This window comes from Phaseolus vulgaris, chromosome 9, assembly GCF_000499845.2.
Source record: "Phaseolus vulgaris cultivar G19833 chromosome 9, P. vulgaris v2.0, whole genome shotgun sequence".
NCBI lineage: Eukaryota > Viridiplantae > Streptophyta > Magnoliopsida > Fabales > Fabaceae > Phaseolus > Phaseolus vulgaris.
In genome coordinates this window covers 20,517,519-20,534,979 of record NC_023751.2, presented here as the reverse complement: position 1 = coordinate 20,534,979, position 17,461 = coordinate 20,517,519, and the positions used below count along the sequence as shown (strand labels likewise).

At 34.9% G+C, this 17,461-nt stretch overlaps 4 protein-coding genes across 5 annotated transcripts; 2 read left to right on the top strand and 2 right to left on the bottom strand.

The window, feature by feature from the left end:
* The first annotated feature begins 357 nt into the window (after positions 1-357).
* Positions 358-4,369, top strand: LOC137821639 (LRR receptor-like serine/threonine-protein kinase RGI1). The gene is made up of 2 exons (XM_068626322.1): positions 358-3,318; positions 3,701-4,369. The coding sequence occupies exons 1-2, from the start codon at positions 516-518 to the stop codon at positions 4,159-4,161; spliced, it is 3,264 nt and encodes a 1,087-aa protein (XP_068482423.1). The 5' UTR covers positions 358-515; the 3' UTR covers positions 4,162-4,369.
* Positions 4,370-8,410: 4,041 nt separating this feature from the next.
* LOC137821450 (uncharacterized) lies at positions 8,411-11,795 on the bottom strand. 2 transcript variants are annotated; one of them, XR_011082801.1, is made up of 11 exons: positions 11,421-11,735; positions 11,237-11,302; positions 10,687-10,767; positions 10,528-10,581; positions 10,378-10,446; positions 9,738-9,800; positions 9,531-9,613; positions 9,375-9,440; positions 9,198-9,280; positions 9,058-9,106; positions 8,411-8,598 (listed from the first exon to the last, which is right to left on the bottom strand). XR_011082801.1 is itself a non-coding variant. In XM_068626046.1 (10 exons), exons 1-9 carry the CDS (start codon positions 11,649-11,651, stop codon positions 9,238-9,240), a joined length of 756 nt encoding a protein of 251 aa, XP_068482147.1. In that variant the 5' UTR covers positions 11,652-11,795; the 3' UTR covers positions 8,924-9,106; positions 9,198-9,237. The 2 variants fall into 2 exon arrangements, 1 of the variants encoding a protein (XP_068482147.1); XM_068626046.1 differs by lacking the exon at positions 8,411-8,598 and having other exon boundaries at positions 8,924-9,106; positions 11,421-11,795.
* An 855-nt stretch (positions 11,796-12,650) lies between these two features.
* LOC137822297 (uncharacterized) lies at positions 12,651-15,383 on the top strand. The gene is made up of 5 exons (XM_068627182.1): positions 12,651-12,785; positions 12,872-13,905; positions 14,122-15,097; positions 15,178-15,253; positions 15,370-15,383. The coding sequence occupies exons 1-5, from the start codon at positions 12,651-12,653 to the stop codon at positions 15,381-15,383; spliced, it is 2,235 nt and encodes a 744-aa protein (XP_068483283.1).
* Positions 15,384-16,148: 765 nt separating this feature from the next.
* LOC137822296 (protein MAINTENANCE OF MERISTEMS-like) lies at positions 16,149-17,135 on the bottom strand. Its single transcript, XM_068627181.1, has 2 exons — positions 16,683-17,135; positions 16,149-16,589 (listed from the first exon to the last, which is right to left on the bottom strand). Exons 1-2 carry the CDS (start codon positions 17,133-17,135, stop codon positions 16,149-16,151), a joined length of 894 nt encoding a protein of 297 aa, XP_068483282.1.
* Between the last annotated feature and the right edge of the window lie 326 nt (positions 17,136-17,461).

The window sequence follows — 17,461 nt, the reverse complement described above, 5'->3', positions numbered from 1 at the left end:
ATGACGCCCCCCTACTGACATACCCAGATATTTGAAAGGTGTTTTCATCACTTCACAAAAGTATAACTACAAAACCCCCCAAATCTCAAACAAATCAACCCTTACTCCTCCAATACTACTTTTCAAGAAATTCACCTTTAAACCAGATGTCAACTCAAAACATCTTAAAATAACATTAATGATTAACACACTTTTAATATTTGCTTGAGAGAAAAACAGTGTATCATTACCGTATTGAAGCATATTAACCTTGATTTGCTTGTACTACGTCGTCTTCTGTCTATGATGCTTCTAATTTGTCTGTTTCTTTTTTCGGCCTTCGCTGTAAATTCACCTCAAATATAAAAGTAAAACAGTGTTTAAAGATTAAGAACGGCCTACATCTTCATCAGTAACTTAAATGGAGATAAGAGACTTTGAATATCCAACCATGGTGCTAAAGAGGGCATAGTAACTTGGAGACTAGTGCTGCTATGTTTGGATGAGATACAACAGTAGCAGAACACCACCTCATCATGTCAAGCAATGCATTAACTCTTTTTATCTTGTTTCTTAATATCTCCTTGTGTCCATCCATCTCTGCTCTGAACCAGGAAGGCCACTCTCTCCTGTCATGGCTTTCAACCTTCAACTCCTCCAACTCTATCGCTGCCTTCTCTTCATGGGATCCGACCAACAAAGATCCTTGTACATGGGATTACATAACATGTTCCAAAGAAGGGTTTGTGTCAGAGATCATAATAACATCCATAGATATGCGTAGCAGCTTCCCCACGCAACTCCTTTCTTTTGGTCACCTCACCACTCTTGTCATCTCAAATGGAAATCTCACTGGTGAGATTCCAGGTTCAGTGGGAAACTTGTCCTCCTTGGTAACTTTGGACCTTAGCTTCAATGCTTTGTCAGGAAGCATTCCAGAAGAAATAGGAATGCTATCTAAGCTGCAGTTGTTATTGTTGAATTCCAATTCCTTGAAGGGTGGAATTCCAACTACAATTGGAAACTGTTCAAAGCTTCAGCATCTGGCACTTTATGACAACCAGCTCTCTGGAATGATACCTGGAGAAATAGGCCTGTTGAGGACTCTTGAAACTCTCAGAGCAGGAGGAAATCCAGGTATTCATGGAGAAATTCCAATGCAGATATCAGACTGTAAGGCCCTTGTTTTTCTGGGACTTGCAGTTACTGGGGTTTCTGGGGAGATTCCACCAAGTATAGGGGAGCTTCAAAATCTCAAGACACTTTCAGTCTACACGGCACATCTCACAGGTCGTATCCCAGCAGAGATTCAGAACTGCTCAGCCTTGGAGGATTTGTTTCTGTATGAAAACCAGCTTTTTGGAAACATTCCTTATGAAATGGGCTCCATGCAAAGCCTCAGGAGGGTGTTGCTTTGGCAGAACAATTTAACTGGCTCCATTCCAGAAAGTCTTGGGAACTGTACAAATCTCAAGGTTATAGATTTCTCTTTGAATTCTCTGGGGGGTCAGATACCTGTGACTCTCAGTAATCTACTCTTACTGGAGGAGTTTCTTTTGTCTGATAATAGTATTTATGGAGAAATACCTTCCTATGTTGGCAACTTTTCCAGGCTAAAGCAACTTGAATTGGATAACAACAAATTCTCCGGGAAGATTCCACCTGTTATGGGGCAACTGAAGGAACTGACCCTCTTTTATGCCTGGCAGAATCAACTGGATGGAAATATACCAACAGAGCTATCCAACTGTGATAAACTTGAAGCACTTGATCTTTCACACAATTTCCTCACTGGCTCCATTCCAAATGCACTCTTTCATCTGGGGAATTTGACTCAGTTGTTGCTAATATCAAACAGACTTTCAGGTCAAATTCCAGTTGATATTGGCAGCTGCACCAGTTTGATTAGGTTACGGCTGGGATCAAACAACTTTACTGGTCAAATTCCACCAGAAATAGGTCATTTAAGAAGTTTGAGCTTTCTTGAGTTGTCAAATAATCTACTCAGTGGAGATATTCCCTCTGAGATAGGTAACTGTGCTCATCTAGAATTGCTTGACTTGCACAGCAATGTGCTGGAAGGAACCATTCCTTCCTCATTGAAATTCCTAGTTGGTCTTAATGTGTTAGAACTTTCAGCAAATAGAATAACTGGAAGTGTTCCTGAGAATTTGGGCAAGCTTAAATCTCTAAATAAGTTTATTTTAAGTGGAAACCTTATCTCTGGTGTGATCCCAGGGACACTGGGGCTGTGTAAGGATTTGCAGTTGCTGGATATAAGTAACAATAGGATCACTGGGTCTATTCCAGATGAGATTGGTCATTTGCAAGGATTAGATATCCTCTTGAATTTGAGTTGGAATTCTCTTAGTGGCCCCATTCCAGAGACCTTGTCAAATCTCTCAAAACTATCCATCTTGGACCTCTCTCACAACAAGCTCACAGGTACACTCACTGTACTGGTTAGTCTTGACAATCTTGTGTCTCTAAATGTCTCCTATAATAGCTTTTCTGGTTCTCTTCCTGATACAAAGTTCTTCCGAGATCTACCCTTCTTTGCATTTGCTGGTAACCCTGACCTTTGCATTAGTAAGTGCCATACAAGTGAAAATGGCCAAGGCTTCAAGTCAATGAGAAATGTTATTGTCTACACTTTCCTTGGGGTTGTTTTAATTTCTATTTTTGTTACTTGTGGAGTAATTTTAGCTCTCCGTATTCATGGGGGAAACTTTGGCAGGAATTTTGATAGTGATGAAATGGAATGGGCTTTCACTCCATTCCAGAAAGTAAACTTCTCCATCGATGACATTTTAACAAAGTTGTCTGAATCAAACATTGTCGGAAAGGGTTGCTCAGGAATTGTTTATCGCGTAGAGATTCCAACCAAACATATTATTGCAGTGAAGAAGTTATGGCCAATAAAGAAGGAAGAGCCACCAGAGAGAGATCTGTTTACTGCAGAAGTTCAGACCCTTGGATCAATAAGACACAAGAATATAGTGAGACTTTTAGGATGCTTTGACAATGGAAGAACTAGATTGCTCTTGTTTGATTACATATGCAATGGAAGTTTGTTTGGACTGCTTCATGAAAAGAGATTGTTCTTGGATTGGGATGCCAGGTATAAGATTATACTGGGAGCAGCTCATGGTTTAGAATATCTTCATCATGATTGTATCCCTCCAATTGTCCACAGAGACATTAAGGCTAACAACATCTTGGTAGGTCCACAATTTGAAGCTTTTCTTGCAGATTTTGGTCTTGCAAAACTAGTGAGTTCCTCAGAGTGTTCAGGGGCCTCTCATACAGTTGCAGGTTCTTATGGATACATTGCTCCTGGTGAGTATAAAAGCTTTTGTCATTCTAAAACAGCAGTTCAAGTTTGACAATGCCCGTTTAAGAAAACTTTCAGTCTTACATCATTCTTTTGTTAAAAAGTCATTAAAAAACAATTGCCTTTTTACTTTAAGACATTCCTTTACTCTCTCTTTTGGTACTTAATCTGCTTGTGCACACTTTGAGACACTTGTTTTTTATTCTTAAATTAGGTTGTTCTTTTTCTATAGTAGTGTCCTGAGACGTATTAGAATTTCGAGCAATATTCTACTTTAATCTTTTCTTATTCTTGTTCGTATCTTATGTTCATTTTGGATCATTATCCCTATTGCATTGTGACTACTGATGATGACTAATCACCACAGCATTATCTATCAAACTGCAGAATATGGATACAGTTTAAGGATCACAGAAAAGAGTGATGTGTACAGTTTCGGTGTTGTACTTCTTGAGGTTTTAACGGGGATGGAACCTACTGATAACAGGATTCCAGAGAGTGCTCACATTGTCACATGGGTTAGCAACGAAATCCGAGAGAAAATAAGGGAATTTACATCTATCCTTGATCAGCAACTAGTATTGCAGAGTGGAACAAAAACCTCTGAGATGCTTCAAGTTCTAGGAGTGGCTCTCCTCTGTGTGAATCCATCACCAGAAGAAAGGCCTACTATGAAAGACGTAGCAGCAATGCTCAAGGAGATTAGACATGAAAATGATGATTTCGAAAAACCAAATTTTCTCCATAAAGGCATGGTTGCGAATCCAAAAGCAGCAGTTCACTGTTCAAGTTTCTCCAGATCATGTGAACCTTTAATTATAGAATCAACATCTTCTTCTTCTTCTTAGCCACCAATTTGATTACTAGATTTGTTAATTTCTTTTTTTTTCTTCAAGTCACAAATTATTTGTATAGATTAGTATTAATTATACGGATTTGGATCCTTATCTTTGGGAGATATGATCTTGTTAGAAAGAGAAAGGCACAAACATAATTGGTGGATTCTACAACCACGGTGGCTTTTGTTTAATAAAAATTATGTCTTTCTCTATTCAACGAAGACCACATGTCCATATCCTTTTACTCAAGAACAATATGTTATATCTTAAGGCAATTCCACACTACACAATTATGTTCTTTCTGTAGATAAAGTCGAGTTAAAACAAGGCAGATAATTCCAGAAACTTGCATTTCAACGAGAATAGAACAGCGTTTTTGCAATGTAGTTTCAAATTGTTACTTGTATTGCACTAAAATCCATGAAGAAAATGCTTTAGGACTAGTCCCACTCACACAATCTAAGAACCTGCTTTTGCCGACAACAGTGGCAGAAGTAAACAAATTAATAGTGGTACCGTGCCTTAGAGCTTTGGTTCAATTAACCTGGGCAATAATGACTTCTTAGAGAAGGAAGGAGGCTTAGCATAAGAACAAAGCTTTCAAGGGACTGGAGAGATGGGCCATTGAAAAGCAAGAGTTGACAGTGCCTTCTTTCCTGGCATAAACCTCTAAAGCGCAAAATTATAGAGAGAAGAGAAGCACCTGGACCACAACCCTTCATAAATGTTCCCACCAATTATTTGTGTAGAGATAGAGATAGCTCGTGCCCATGTCAGTGAAAAGAAGTCCTTGCTTTTATTCATGTGATACCAGACCATCCTTGGCCCACAGATAGTTTCATACATCTTATCTCCCTTGTTACAAACCAAGCAACCATCAACACTAAATTCTATATCAGAAACTTAATATATCTAGTTCTTTTTCCCAATAACAAAATACTTTTCATAGTTCATTCAGTTTATGTCATTTCATTTTGTTACCTTATATAGTTCTCTTTGGATGAACCTCCCCATGACAAGAAAATGAATCAAAGATAAGTTAAATGTATTTTAGATTTAGAGAAGTTAAGTAACAGATATTCAAACACGAGAAAAATTTGATTTATTTTGATTTCTTATTTTTTTCTGTTCTCTAACTGCACAATTTTGAAGGCTTCCTTTTGTTTGATCACAAATCCACGGTCAACCATTGGAAACAAACAAACTATAGCTATATATAGCAACATAGAAACATAAGCATCCAAGAATTTTTTCACTGATGGATATTGTAATGACAGTAAGATAATATGAAAATGATAAATGAGGAAATATAGAACTGAGTACATGAGCAACAAAGAGAACAAATGGAGAACAATAAACCATGATTGGAGGAAACAGCAACTGGAGACAGTGAGAGGTAGACACAATGAATCTAGTCAGGAGGACAGAACGGAGTAACTACTAGTGTGTTTGTTTCTTACAAACACACATAAATTAACCCTACGTTCATTACATGTCAGGATATATAAGAGCTGAAGAACTAGAAAACAGTCAAATGGTGAAACCATATGGTTGAAATACAAGAAACTTTCAGAAGTCAAGGTGTGAATGCTTCTAAACAAAAGTTCTGATTTTATTCAAGTGCCTAATGGTGCAGCCAATAATGTTTCTTTCATCTTTGCTTGTAGTTCTTTATACTCTTAGAGGATGGTCTGGTTTTTTGAAAAGCCTGAACCAAATTATTGATGTTGTGTTTGGATTGAGATTATGATTTGTTGGAGAGGAGAGGGAGTAGATTAGAGAAGATTAGAGAGGATGTGTGAGGTTTTTTTGACTGAGAGATAATAAAGTAAATTTCTAAGGATGATTTATTGAGATTTGTAAGTGATATGATAGTTATGAGAGAATTTAGAATTTATTTTAAAGGTATAAAATGTAAGTTTACAAATTTGTCCTTGTTATTAAAAAATATTTTAATAATGAGTTATGGTATATTGTTTTTTAAGTTTGAGTTAATTATTTTTTGTCTAATATATAATAATCATAATTACTCTTATTTTGTAATAAAAAATAATTTTGTGTTAAATTTAAATAAATTTATTAAATATATTAAAATTTATGAAAGTAAAAATATTTATTATTATATACATTTTGTTATTTTGTTGATATTATAATTATATTTTATTATTTTTATTTATAATTATATTTTATTATTTTATTTATAATTATAATTATATTTTATTATTAATATTATAATTATAATTATATTTTATTATTAATATTAATATTATAATTATATTTTATTATTAATATTATAATTAAATATTTTGAAAATTATTAAATAAATTTATCTAATATTTCATTTTGTATATTGTATATATATAATTATATTAATAATTATAATAATAATAAAATAATTAATATTATTAATATTTTAAGGATATTAAGGATATTAATGTAAAATATTCATACCCTACGTGGACATCAATGGACATCTTTCCTGATATGTGAGAGGACAAAAAAATTCGTGTAATTCTCTTTCCAATATGCACTCGCACCTTCAAACATGTTGATCTAAACAAGAAATCCTCCCACTCCATCCGCGATCCAAACACAACATAAAATTTGTTTGAATTTTTATAAAAATATACTTTTCTCATAAAACAGACTTGGATTTTATTGAAGTGGTTTGAAAATGTTTTGAACCATAAATCAATTTGAAAAATCAGTTTTAAAAGTTATTTTATGTGAGCTTAGTTTTTTTGAAATAAAAAAAAGAGAGTGTAATTTAATTTTAAGAAATATAATTTATACCCTAATTCATATAATTTAACAACATTTTTATGCCTATGTCTCGTTCCTCAATTTATTACATATTTAATGATAGAGAATCTGCATGCATTACTCTTTATTATAATTTTTAAAAAAATTATTACATCAAGATTGTCTAAGTATAATTTCGTGACCTTAAAAAAAGCTATTCAGTCACAGTTGAAAATAATACATTTTCTCCGAACTGAATTATCATTCCCATTCCTAAAAGATATAAGTATTATTTTATTGGTTTTTGAAATCTTTTAGTGATATTTATTTTTCTAAAGTTTTCTTTTGATAGTAATTTACTTCCGTTAATACTTCTATTAAATTATGTCTATCTCTCCCTTTAAGTCTCTATTTGACTCTTTTTTTTCAGTTTAACAAGCATTATCATTTAAATTAAAAATGTAAGAAGATAAAATTACGGAAGTAAGGATTTTCGTCGTTAAAAAATACAAACACTAGCACTTCCTTAAAATAAGTAAGTTCCTGTAGTAATTGATAATGTTAAATGTAATCTATTGTAAACATCATAACCAAGATAAAGTACATTTGTCTTACTCTACATATGTAATCTTAAAAGAACACATTTAGAAAAATAAGCATCATCGATAACTACTAAATCTAATTTTGAAGAAGAAAAAGAAAGTTGCAGAACAATTGTTTAAACTTTTTTTTTAAGCTATTACAAATGTGCATTAACCACTTAACTCAAATCATGAGTAACAATGATGGAGTTTTACATAAGAGATGGGATATAAATAGTTAGAATAAAAGAGTCTCATTGGAATAATGAACTCTAATAATCTCTCTTAAGCCTTTATAGTTCAAATGATGATTTTTAGTCATCCATTTTGAAGAAGTTGATTTCTCAAGCACCTAAAGTGTGATCTTTAATTATCAATTTTGAAAAAAGATCGTATCTAGGAGATCGACAAGTCCCTTAAATACATTTTAAAAATCGTTGTTCAATATCCCGTATATTGCGAAAATTCTTCTCTTATAAAAAAATCAGAACTTAATAAGAAAAAAAAGATTTTTTTTACTGATTCAAGGAGAAAGAGATAAAAAGCTTCATTCAATAAAAAGTTACCAACAAATAATAACAAAAAAATATTGTACCAACAACAATAAGCCACAAGAACAAACCTACCTATAGAAATTTGTTTTGAATACTAAGTGTTGGTGCCTATATTTTCAAAAACAAAAATAATAACTTCGCTGATTTTATTTTATTACGGTTTTAATTAAAATGATAAAGCGGGAAAAAAATATCAACATACCAACTAACTGAAAAAATAGACATAGTTGAACGGAATTTCTAACTTTATTTAAAAAAACTTGGAAAAGTTAAATATCTCTATAATTCTTTTAATAATCAATCATATTGTTTTCGTGAATTATAATTCACTCATTTTCATCATAAATTTTTTGTTGTGCTAAAGTAATAACAGCAGAGATATAAATTGTAAGTAAAGTTTTTGAGGTAAAGGAGACAAATAGACAAGGGTTGTTGAATAAAAAGGTGGAAGCAAGGTTAGTGGAGGATGATAATACAAGTAAATAATTGTAGAAAAAAACAGAAGGAGCAGAATATCTTGGTACTTTTTTGGGGTCCATGACTTGGTACTTTAAAGTTACTTCGTTTCCCTGTTTCATCACGTGAAAATGGTTAGGCAATTTACATGTTATGATGATCTTCAGCAACTGAGGAACTTGGAAACTGGAAAGTATCAATTATGAGACAAATCACACGGACACCCCATCATCATTTCTCAATTATGCATCCAAAAAAGATGAGAAAATTAATGATTTTATTTTATATGTATACTTTTAGAGTTTTATTTTCATATATTATTACTGTCAAAATTTGTATAAAGCCAATTGATTAAAAATGACTCAACTTTTAAAATTCATATTTTATCTTACAAATTATATCAACAGTGATATATAATGGATAGATAGTACATGGGCATTTACTCTTACAAAATATCATAAATAACTTATAACAAAAGAAAATATGATAGTATTTCCAGGAGGATTGCAAAACAAAGTTCATGACATTATTACAATTACAACCTAAGATACAAAGAACAATGACACCCGAACCTCGTTTGACCGAATGGTGTTTCATTGAAATTCTAGGTGAAGAGGAACACTGAGAAAATAATAAGCAGGTGTAAGATTGTAATATGGTTAGTGACATTACATAAAACATAGCAAAGCCTGAAAAAGAAACTTTAACTCACCGAACAGTATGTTTTGAACAAGATAATTACAGTTTATTGATCAAAATTTCTTCCCTGGGTGCCACTTTATGCTGCATCCAACACTTCATACAAGTAGAAAAACGACATAAATGTAGCATAGTCATAAGCTTGAAAGACCCTCAAACAATTTAAAGGACAAGAATATGTAGAAAGTACCTCGGTTTTTGCACTGATGGTAGCGGTTGGCCACTAAGAACACGATCTATTGCCAAGCTCAAGTCTCTTTATATAGAAATTTAAATGGTTACTACTGCCAAGAAATAAAAAAATGTTGAATGATTGTCAAATGCTAATTCAATATAAGAAACCAACCTTCCAGTGACTGGTATATTATTACTTGGCCGTGAATCATCAAATTGGCCATGATAAACCAGCTCAAATGGCCTTCGACCAGCCTGTTATTAATTAATAGAAATATGATATATACAATGACACTTGAGGGTTTAATTTAACCCCTAATCAAAATCATGCTGATCAATGTACAGTACAATGAATAATGATGGTTGTAATTGTAATTACCTTTTTGAAAAGGAAAAATTCTGGAGTACAAACAGCTCCAAAATCCTGCGCAACATCCTGCGACTGCATAAAAAAATCTATCAAATATCAGTGTTTAACCAAATTACAGACAAAGCTTCCATTCAATTTGAGTCATTGCTATCACAAAAGAACTTCCAGTTTTAGTATAAAAATGTTATAGTGATCTGGAAAATGCATAACTTCTAAAACATTCTGAATTGAACATATGGGTAATAATAATAATAATAATAATAATAACAATAAAGTATTGTCATTCAATATCTGGTTCTGGTATTCACATTGTGAATTAAAATATTCAATGAAAACAAAAACTTGGCCGCCACCTAAGGAGTCAATAGTATAACCCCCTCCCTCAAGGTTGTTTATAACACTTCTATATGAACATATGTTCTAATAAGGATAAACAATCAGATTGACCTCCTTGTTTTTTCAGATGGTCTTATGGTTTTAGGTTTTAATGGCAGAGTTTGGATAACATTTATTTTAAGCAGTAGGTTATTTAGGTTCATCATCCCAGTATCAACATGATATTCACCCCTAAGGAAAAAGATTATGTCATTAACCGTTGGTTAAAAGGAGTCCAACTCAGATAATGTTACTAAAGGATATAAGAAAATACCTCATCATATAGGTATGGGAAAGGATATTTAAAGAGTTTAGCATCTTCTGCCATGAATTCTGGACCATCCTGTGAGGCACAATTCTAAGTTGCACAAATCATTCAATACTTTCAATGTAGCTTTATTCCAGGATATGAAGGTACTAGAACCTGGGGGTGTGTGGCTACGGAATTCGAAGATATAGCAATAACAGCAAGTCCTTTCTGTACAATGAGGAAAGAATATTCTTATAACATATTTTACTTGGGCAAGTCCAACCTGCCACTGAACAAAGTAATATGTTTCTTCCCGGTAATTGATTTGACTACCTCCATAAAGAATCTTGTAAGCTTTACAATGTCTTTTTTCAGGTGCTTAACGAATGGACAGTGGTTGCATAGAAACATAACCTGCATGACCACAAAAAATAGGAAGGTGAGCAGGGTCTTACTTTGCCCATTGCCACTAAATTAGAACTAGAGATTATCGAAATGTCACCAAATTAGCAACTACAGAAAGGTCTTACTTTAAGCATTGTAATTTATAAGGAAGAACAACAGAAAGTTCATAAAACTTTAGCCACAAAAATGTTTTCCCTCAATTTTTGGTGGCTTGTACGAACGAAGACATAACCATCCCATAAGCAAAAGGGAAATTACTCACTTGCTGGTATTATTCTGCAATATCTACTTTAATGAATTACTACATTAATATAAAACTTGCATGAAAATGCTAACACTTGGAGAGTTAAATAAACTCTTCTCAGTTACATATTAAAAACTCCAAACATAACATAAGAAAAATGAACAATCAGTGAAGTGAGCAAATCAAACAAAGCTGACAAAAGGCAGAAAGAATGAAGAGTAAGTGGCATCCTACCAGTAGAGCTGGATATACTTCAAAATCTTCTAATGTCCAAACCTTCCCAGTAAGGGGCTCCGGAAGCTAATACATTTTCAATCCATCAAAAAAAAAATTAAAAGTAAAGCATGTAATAATTACTCCATTCCATGTTTCAAAGAACAGAAAAAACAAAAGAAGGTGGAGTGGGGAAGGTTAAAACCTCGAATTGCGGGGCCCTGAAGCCCAAGGTAACACCTTTGGAGTCGGTTCTAGAAGCCCGAACAAAGAATGTTGTTGGGGATGGATTTCTTTCGCGTTGAAAGCGAAGGTGATGAAAACCCAGTTTTGGAACAGAGCATGCTTGTGAGAATGAGCAGGCAGTTGCAGAAGAACCTAACTGCGGAAAAGGTGACCCAATAGAAGACACTTTCGGCCTTAGTCTCAATGCCATTGCTGTTATACTCTTGCTCCAACATTCACCTCAACCTCAATTCTCCATCATCATCGATGTCATCCTCTTCTTCGTCATCCTTTCATTGTTTTCTGGTCTTCGTTTTTTCACACTCATAATGGGCCTATACTGTAATGGATCATCACTAAAACCCAATTACTATGGCCTTTATATAAAATAAATATATGACTGGGCTAAAATATTTGGCTTTATGGCTTGGATTCGAGTGCTTCTTCCTGCACCTCCATCCCTTCTTCAGCCACCCCCATATACTTTTAAAATTCCAAATTTGCCCTTCAGTAAAAAAAGATAAAAATAGAAAATTTGTTTTACTTTCTACTCATAGTGAAAATGAAGAACGAAGGTGTTTGGTCTTGGTGTTTGGTGCTTGTTGCTTGCCGGTGGTGATAGTGGTGCTTGTGGTGGTAACCGTGGAGGTGGTGTTGTTGCTGTGGTGGGTGGTCTTCGCGCTCGTCCGTTCGTAGGTAAGTCTTCGTGCTTTAAACACATTTCTCCGGATTGGGTTAATCCGCTAGATCACCGGATTGTATAATCCATGCAATGAATCCACCCCTATAATCCGGAATGTTTTCACAATCCGTAAGACAACATTAAAGTGTTCCGGATTAGTTAAAGCTGGGGTAAACCGGATCCGAAACAAAGATATTCACTTTTCCAGATTGTGTAATCTGGTACATTAAAATGAACTATGGATTACGTAATCCGGAAGTCATTTTAGAACTTTAAATATGACTTACGGATTATGTAATCCGGAATGCAATTTGCTGTTTTAATTTGACTTATGGATTAAACAATCCGGAAGTCACTTTGAAGTTGTGAAATGCATTACGGATTATCTAATCTGGAAGGTACTATTTTACTAATGGATTACACTATCCGGAAGGGTAATTGAATGTTGTTTTTATTTTGCATACTTGTTTGAATTTATGAAAATTAGAATAAAATAGAAATTTATGTTTTATGAATGAAGGTGTAAGTATGGACATGGAGGTTGGATTGATTACAAAAAGATCGGATGAAGTAGAAATGATATATATGGAAGAATTAATGAATTTTGTGCATCAACATGAATTAGTTGAAGAGGATTATGGTACTCATTTTACAACAGATGAGGTGAATAAAATTTCATTCTATTTATGTTTATTGCTTTATAATTTGAAGAAGTGTTTTTGTAATATTGTTGGAATAACTTTGTGTAGGTTTTTCCTTCGCGAGAAGACTTACTTGAATGGGTCCGTAGGGTTGCTTATAGACTTGGTTTTGTTATTGTCATTATTAGGTCTGACATAGCAAATGGGAAGCAAGGGAGAAAAACATATGTCTTGTTAGGTTGTGAAAGGGGGGGTAGTTACAGAAAGTATAAGGATGGTTTGGAGGTTACTGTAACTGGTACTCGAAAATGTCAATGTCCCTTTAAATTGCGAGGTAAACCTATTGGAAAGGGTCAAGGTTGGGTACTTAAGGTAATATGTGGTACTCATAATCATGATTTGTATGATACATTAGTTGGTCATCCATATGCGGGCAGATTAAAAGCGAATGAACATTCCATGCTTGTTGATATGACTAAAAGCATGGTTAAACCGAGTAGCATACTACGTACTTTGAAGGAGAATAATGAGGATAATATGACAACAATAAAGCAAGTATACAATGCAAGATACTCATACAAGAGATCAGTTAGAGGACCACGAACTGAATTACAACAATTAATGATGTTGTTAGACCGTGACAACTATCTTCACTGGAGTACGTGTCATGAGTCTTCCAATATTGTTAGTGATATTTTTTGGACTCATCCTGATGCTGTGAAACTTTTGAATGCATTTAACATTGTATTCTTGATGGATACGACTTACAAAACAAACAAGTATCGACTGTCTTTGCTTGAGATTGTTGGTGTGACTTGTACAGGTTTGTCCTTTTCTGCTGGTTTTGCATTCTTATCTAGCGAGAAGGAAAAGAACTTCATATGGGCACTACAAAAATTTAGATGGTCACTTTTGACATCGCATGTGGGGCCTGAAGTCATTGTTTGTGATAGAGATCTTGCTTTGATGAATGCCATCAATATTGTGTTTCCTAAAGCAAGAAACCTTCTTTGTCGGTTTCATATCAATAAGAATGTTAAAGCAAAGTGTAAAATGTTGGTTGGTTCTGTCGAGGCTTGGGAAGTTGTGATGGATTCATGGAGGACTATCATTGATTGTACAGATATTGCTCAATTTGATGAGTTTGTTAAAAGTTTTGAAACTATTTGTTCATCGTGACCATTACTTGTTGAATATGTGAAGAACACATGGATTATTCCGCACAAAAAAAAATTGTAAAGTGTTGGACAGATTCATTAATGCATTTGGGAAATACAACATCAAACAGGTATATCAATGCCTTTACTTTGTTTAATTCATTATAACGTCTAATTGTTTTATGTTTTATACTTATACAGGGTTGAATCAGCTCATTGGTCTTTGAAACGAATATTACAAAATTGCATGGGAGACTTGTGCTCATGTTGGGATGTTATCAAGCATGTTATTATACTTCAACATAATGAAATCAAGGCATCCTTTGAAATGAGTCTACATGTGATAGGACACACATTCAATGTGCAGTTGTACAAGATGTTGGTTGGCTTTGTATCTAAACATGCTTTGATTCTCATTGCTGAAGAGTTTGATCGGGTCAATGATGTGGGGTTTGATAGTGAATGTTGTGGATGTGTACTTAGACGGACTCACGGATTACCATGTGCTTGTCAATTAGCCAGATATGCTATGGGTGTCATTCCTCTTAGTGAAGTTCATGTTATGTGGACGAGACTAAGCTTTTCAGATTTATCTGAATGTGATTCATCATCTGAGTTGTCAATTCAACAAGAATGGGATGTCATTCTATCCCGGTTCAAACAGGTTGACATGTGTGGCAAAGTGACAATTAAAAACAAGTTGCGTGAAATTGCCTACCCAGACATGACAACATTATGTGCACCACTTAATGTAGTCAAGACAAAAGGATCCCAAAAGAGTCAAACAAACAAATTTCAGAGGTCTACAAAACGCATCCCTTCATATTTTGAGCATGTAGATCGCATCCATATTGTAAATGATAGCTCATCATCTTTGAAGACTCCTAAGGGAAAGGTTAAGGTGACGGCCAACACCAATGCAATTCCCATGCTTAATCAATTTCATCCGAAATGTCACCCTTATATTTTGGATGTAATAGATGTTAAAGCAGATGAACATTGTGGGTTTCGTGCTATTGCCTCCTTGTTGGGGATGGGTGAAGAGTCATGGCCACTTATCAGAATGGATTTATTCAAAGAAATATCTCAGTGGCGTGAAGAATATGCAACATTATTAGGTGGTCATCAACGGGTAGAACATATCAAGAGATCCCTACTAGTGGATGAGTTGTCAGTGGTAAGTGTATATTCATAAGAGTCATGTGCATTGATTAATTGAACTTGTATGCTATCTAATTTCATTATTGTATTTTGCAGGCTAGTGTTGACAAATGGATGACAATACCGGATATGGGATACTTAATAGCAAGCAGATACAATATTATCTTAGTTTGTTTGTCTTTGAAACAAAATATTACTATTTTCCCATTACGTACTGCACCCCCTACCGATGTTGGTCTACACCGATTACTATGTATTGGTCATGTATATGATTCACACTTTGTGCAGGTAAAAATGGTTGATGATTGTCCCATACCTACCGCTGACATTTTATGGTGTACACATTGTTACCCAGAGGCAAGGTTATGGTCATCATATTACGTTGGTAGGATGCAATCTTTTACCCAATTAATTAGTATTAATCCGACATATGTGAACCTTGGAGACGATTGATGTAGACATAATTTATAATGTGGGGTTCTTATTCATAATTTATTACTTAACTTTTGATTCATAATTTATTACTTCATTTCCGATTCATAATGAATTCGTGTTTATGTCAGATAAAAATAAAATAGCAAACACTACAACATAAAGTTATTATTATTACAACATAGCAAACACTACAACCATATTGTACACATACAAAGTTATTATTATTACAATCATGTAATAAAACAAAATATCAACGACGTCCACAAACATTACGTGATCGTCTAGTGTACACCGCCCCGTCATTTGTCACGCTTCGGGCTAAATGCAGTGCTGCCTCTGTACTCTCATATGCGTCAGTGCCTTCAGTGACCTGACGACAATCTATCATGCGTTGGAGAATACTAACAATGCGCCTAAATATACCCTGCACCAACTTCAAAATAAATTAAACTTCTCAAATATATTGTTTAATCACATAACAATAAAAAAAAACTTATCGAATGTGCACGCTCATCTTGAGACGAGAGACCTGCCTGCTCAGCATTTGGACTACGAAGGCGACGATGCGGTACAACAATGGGTCGATCTCCAAGCTCACCTCTGCGAATGTATGGGTATGACACCGTCCTGAACTAAGACATGTACTCAGGAACACATGCAGATGGACTAGAAGCAGCTGTCAAACCTGTCACCAAGTAGTGATCAAATTGCAACCACCTTTGATCAATGACATGTGCATCAGGACTCTCAGTCGACATCGGTGATGGTGGAATGCTCTGCTCGTAGCCAAATTGGCGCAACACACGCTCGGGCATATGTCTCTGTAATAAGTTGCCCAATCGTAGGTGACCCGAGAATAAATAAATGGTCTCAAATGACCTGCTCAATCTGTGGTCCTCATATGGAGTCCAGATGACGTCATCGTGTGTGAGCCCATCCAACTGCACCCGCACATCACCAACCGCACAAATCTGATGGGCAACAATGTATCGTGCTGCCCGCGGATGTGCCTCGTCATATGAGGGATTAATATCCCTTCTTCCCATGCCCGAGAAGTGCTCATAAATCCATGCCTGCGTAATTCCATTATATTAATTATAAAATATTTAATACAAAAAATTATGGAATGTAACATGTGATTGCTAATTATTTGTATGGTTTCATACCTGAACAAGTGTCACATAACTGCCTAACTGCTTTGTGTTAAAGTAGGAGGCATCCTTCAACTGCTCATATACATGTGTAAGTGCTGCTGCTCCCCATGCGTATCCACCGCACATACGAAGATTGTTGAATAACAACAAGTACGAAACAGATACAGATGTGGCACTTTTATCTGCAAAAATAATGCATCCAACCACATGCAACAAGTAAGCTCTAGCAGCACACTCCCAAGCCTCTTGAGCGCAACATTCCGCATATATATCTCGAAGCCAACTCAATCGTACGTGGACGCCTCGACACTGCCTCATCTCAGCCTTCCCACGAGCCTCCTCCACCCCTAATAACTCAGTTAAAATAGTTGCAACTCCGTTGTACTCTAAGGGCACATACGTAGGGAATTGACCCAAAATGGGGAGGTGTAAAAGAGATGACACATCATCAAGTGTGATGGTCATCTCACCTATGGGAAGGTGGAAGGAATTTGTCTCAGCATGCCACCTTTCAACAAAGGCTTAAATCAACCCTCTGTCCCCCACCTCATAGCTTATATTGCACAGACTAAATAATCCAGAATTTTGTACAAGAACTTTAATCTCAGCATGAGGCATCCCAAATTTACGGAATTTCCTACCGTGGGATACCAATTTAAGTTCTCCCCGATCCTAATACAAAATTTGTATATATTTAATATAATTAAATCAATTTAAACAATAATTAACAAAAACAATTTAATTGAAGGTTTTTTTGTTCTTACCTCACCATCCCAAAGCTTAACAGCAAC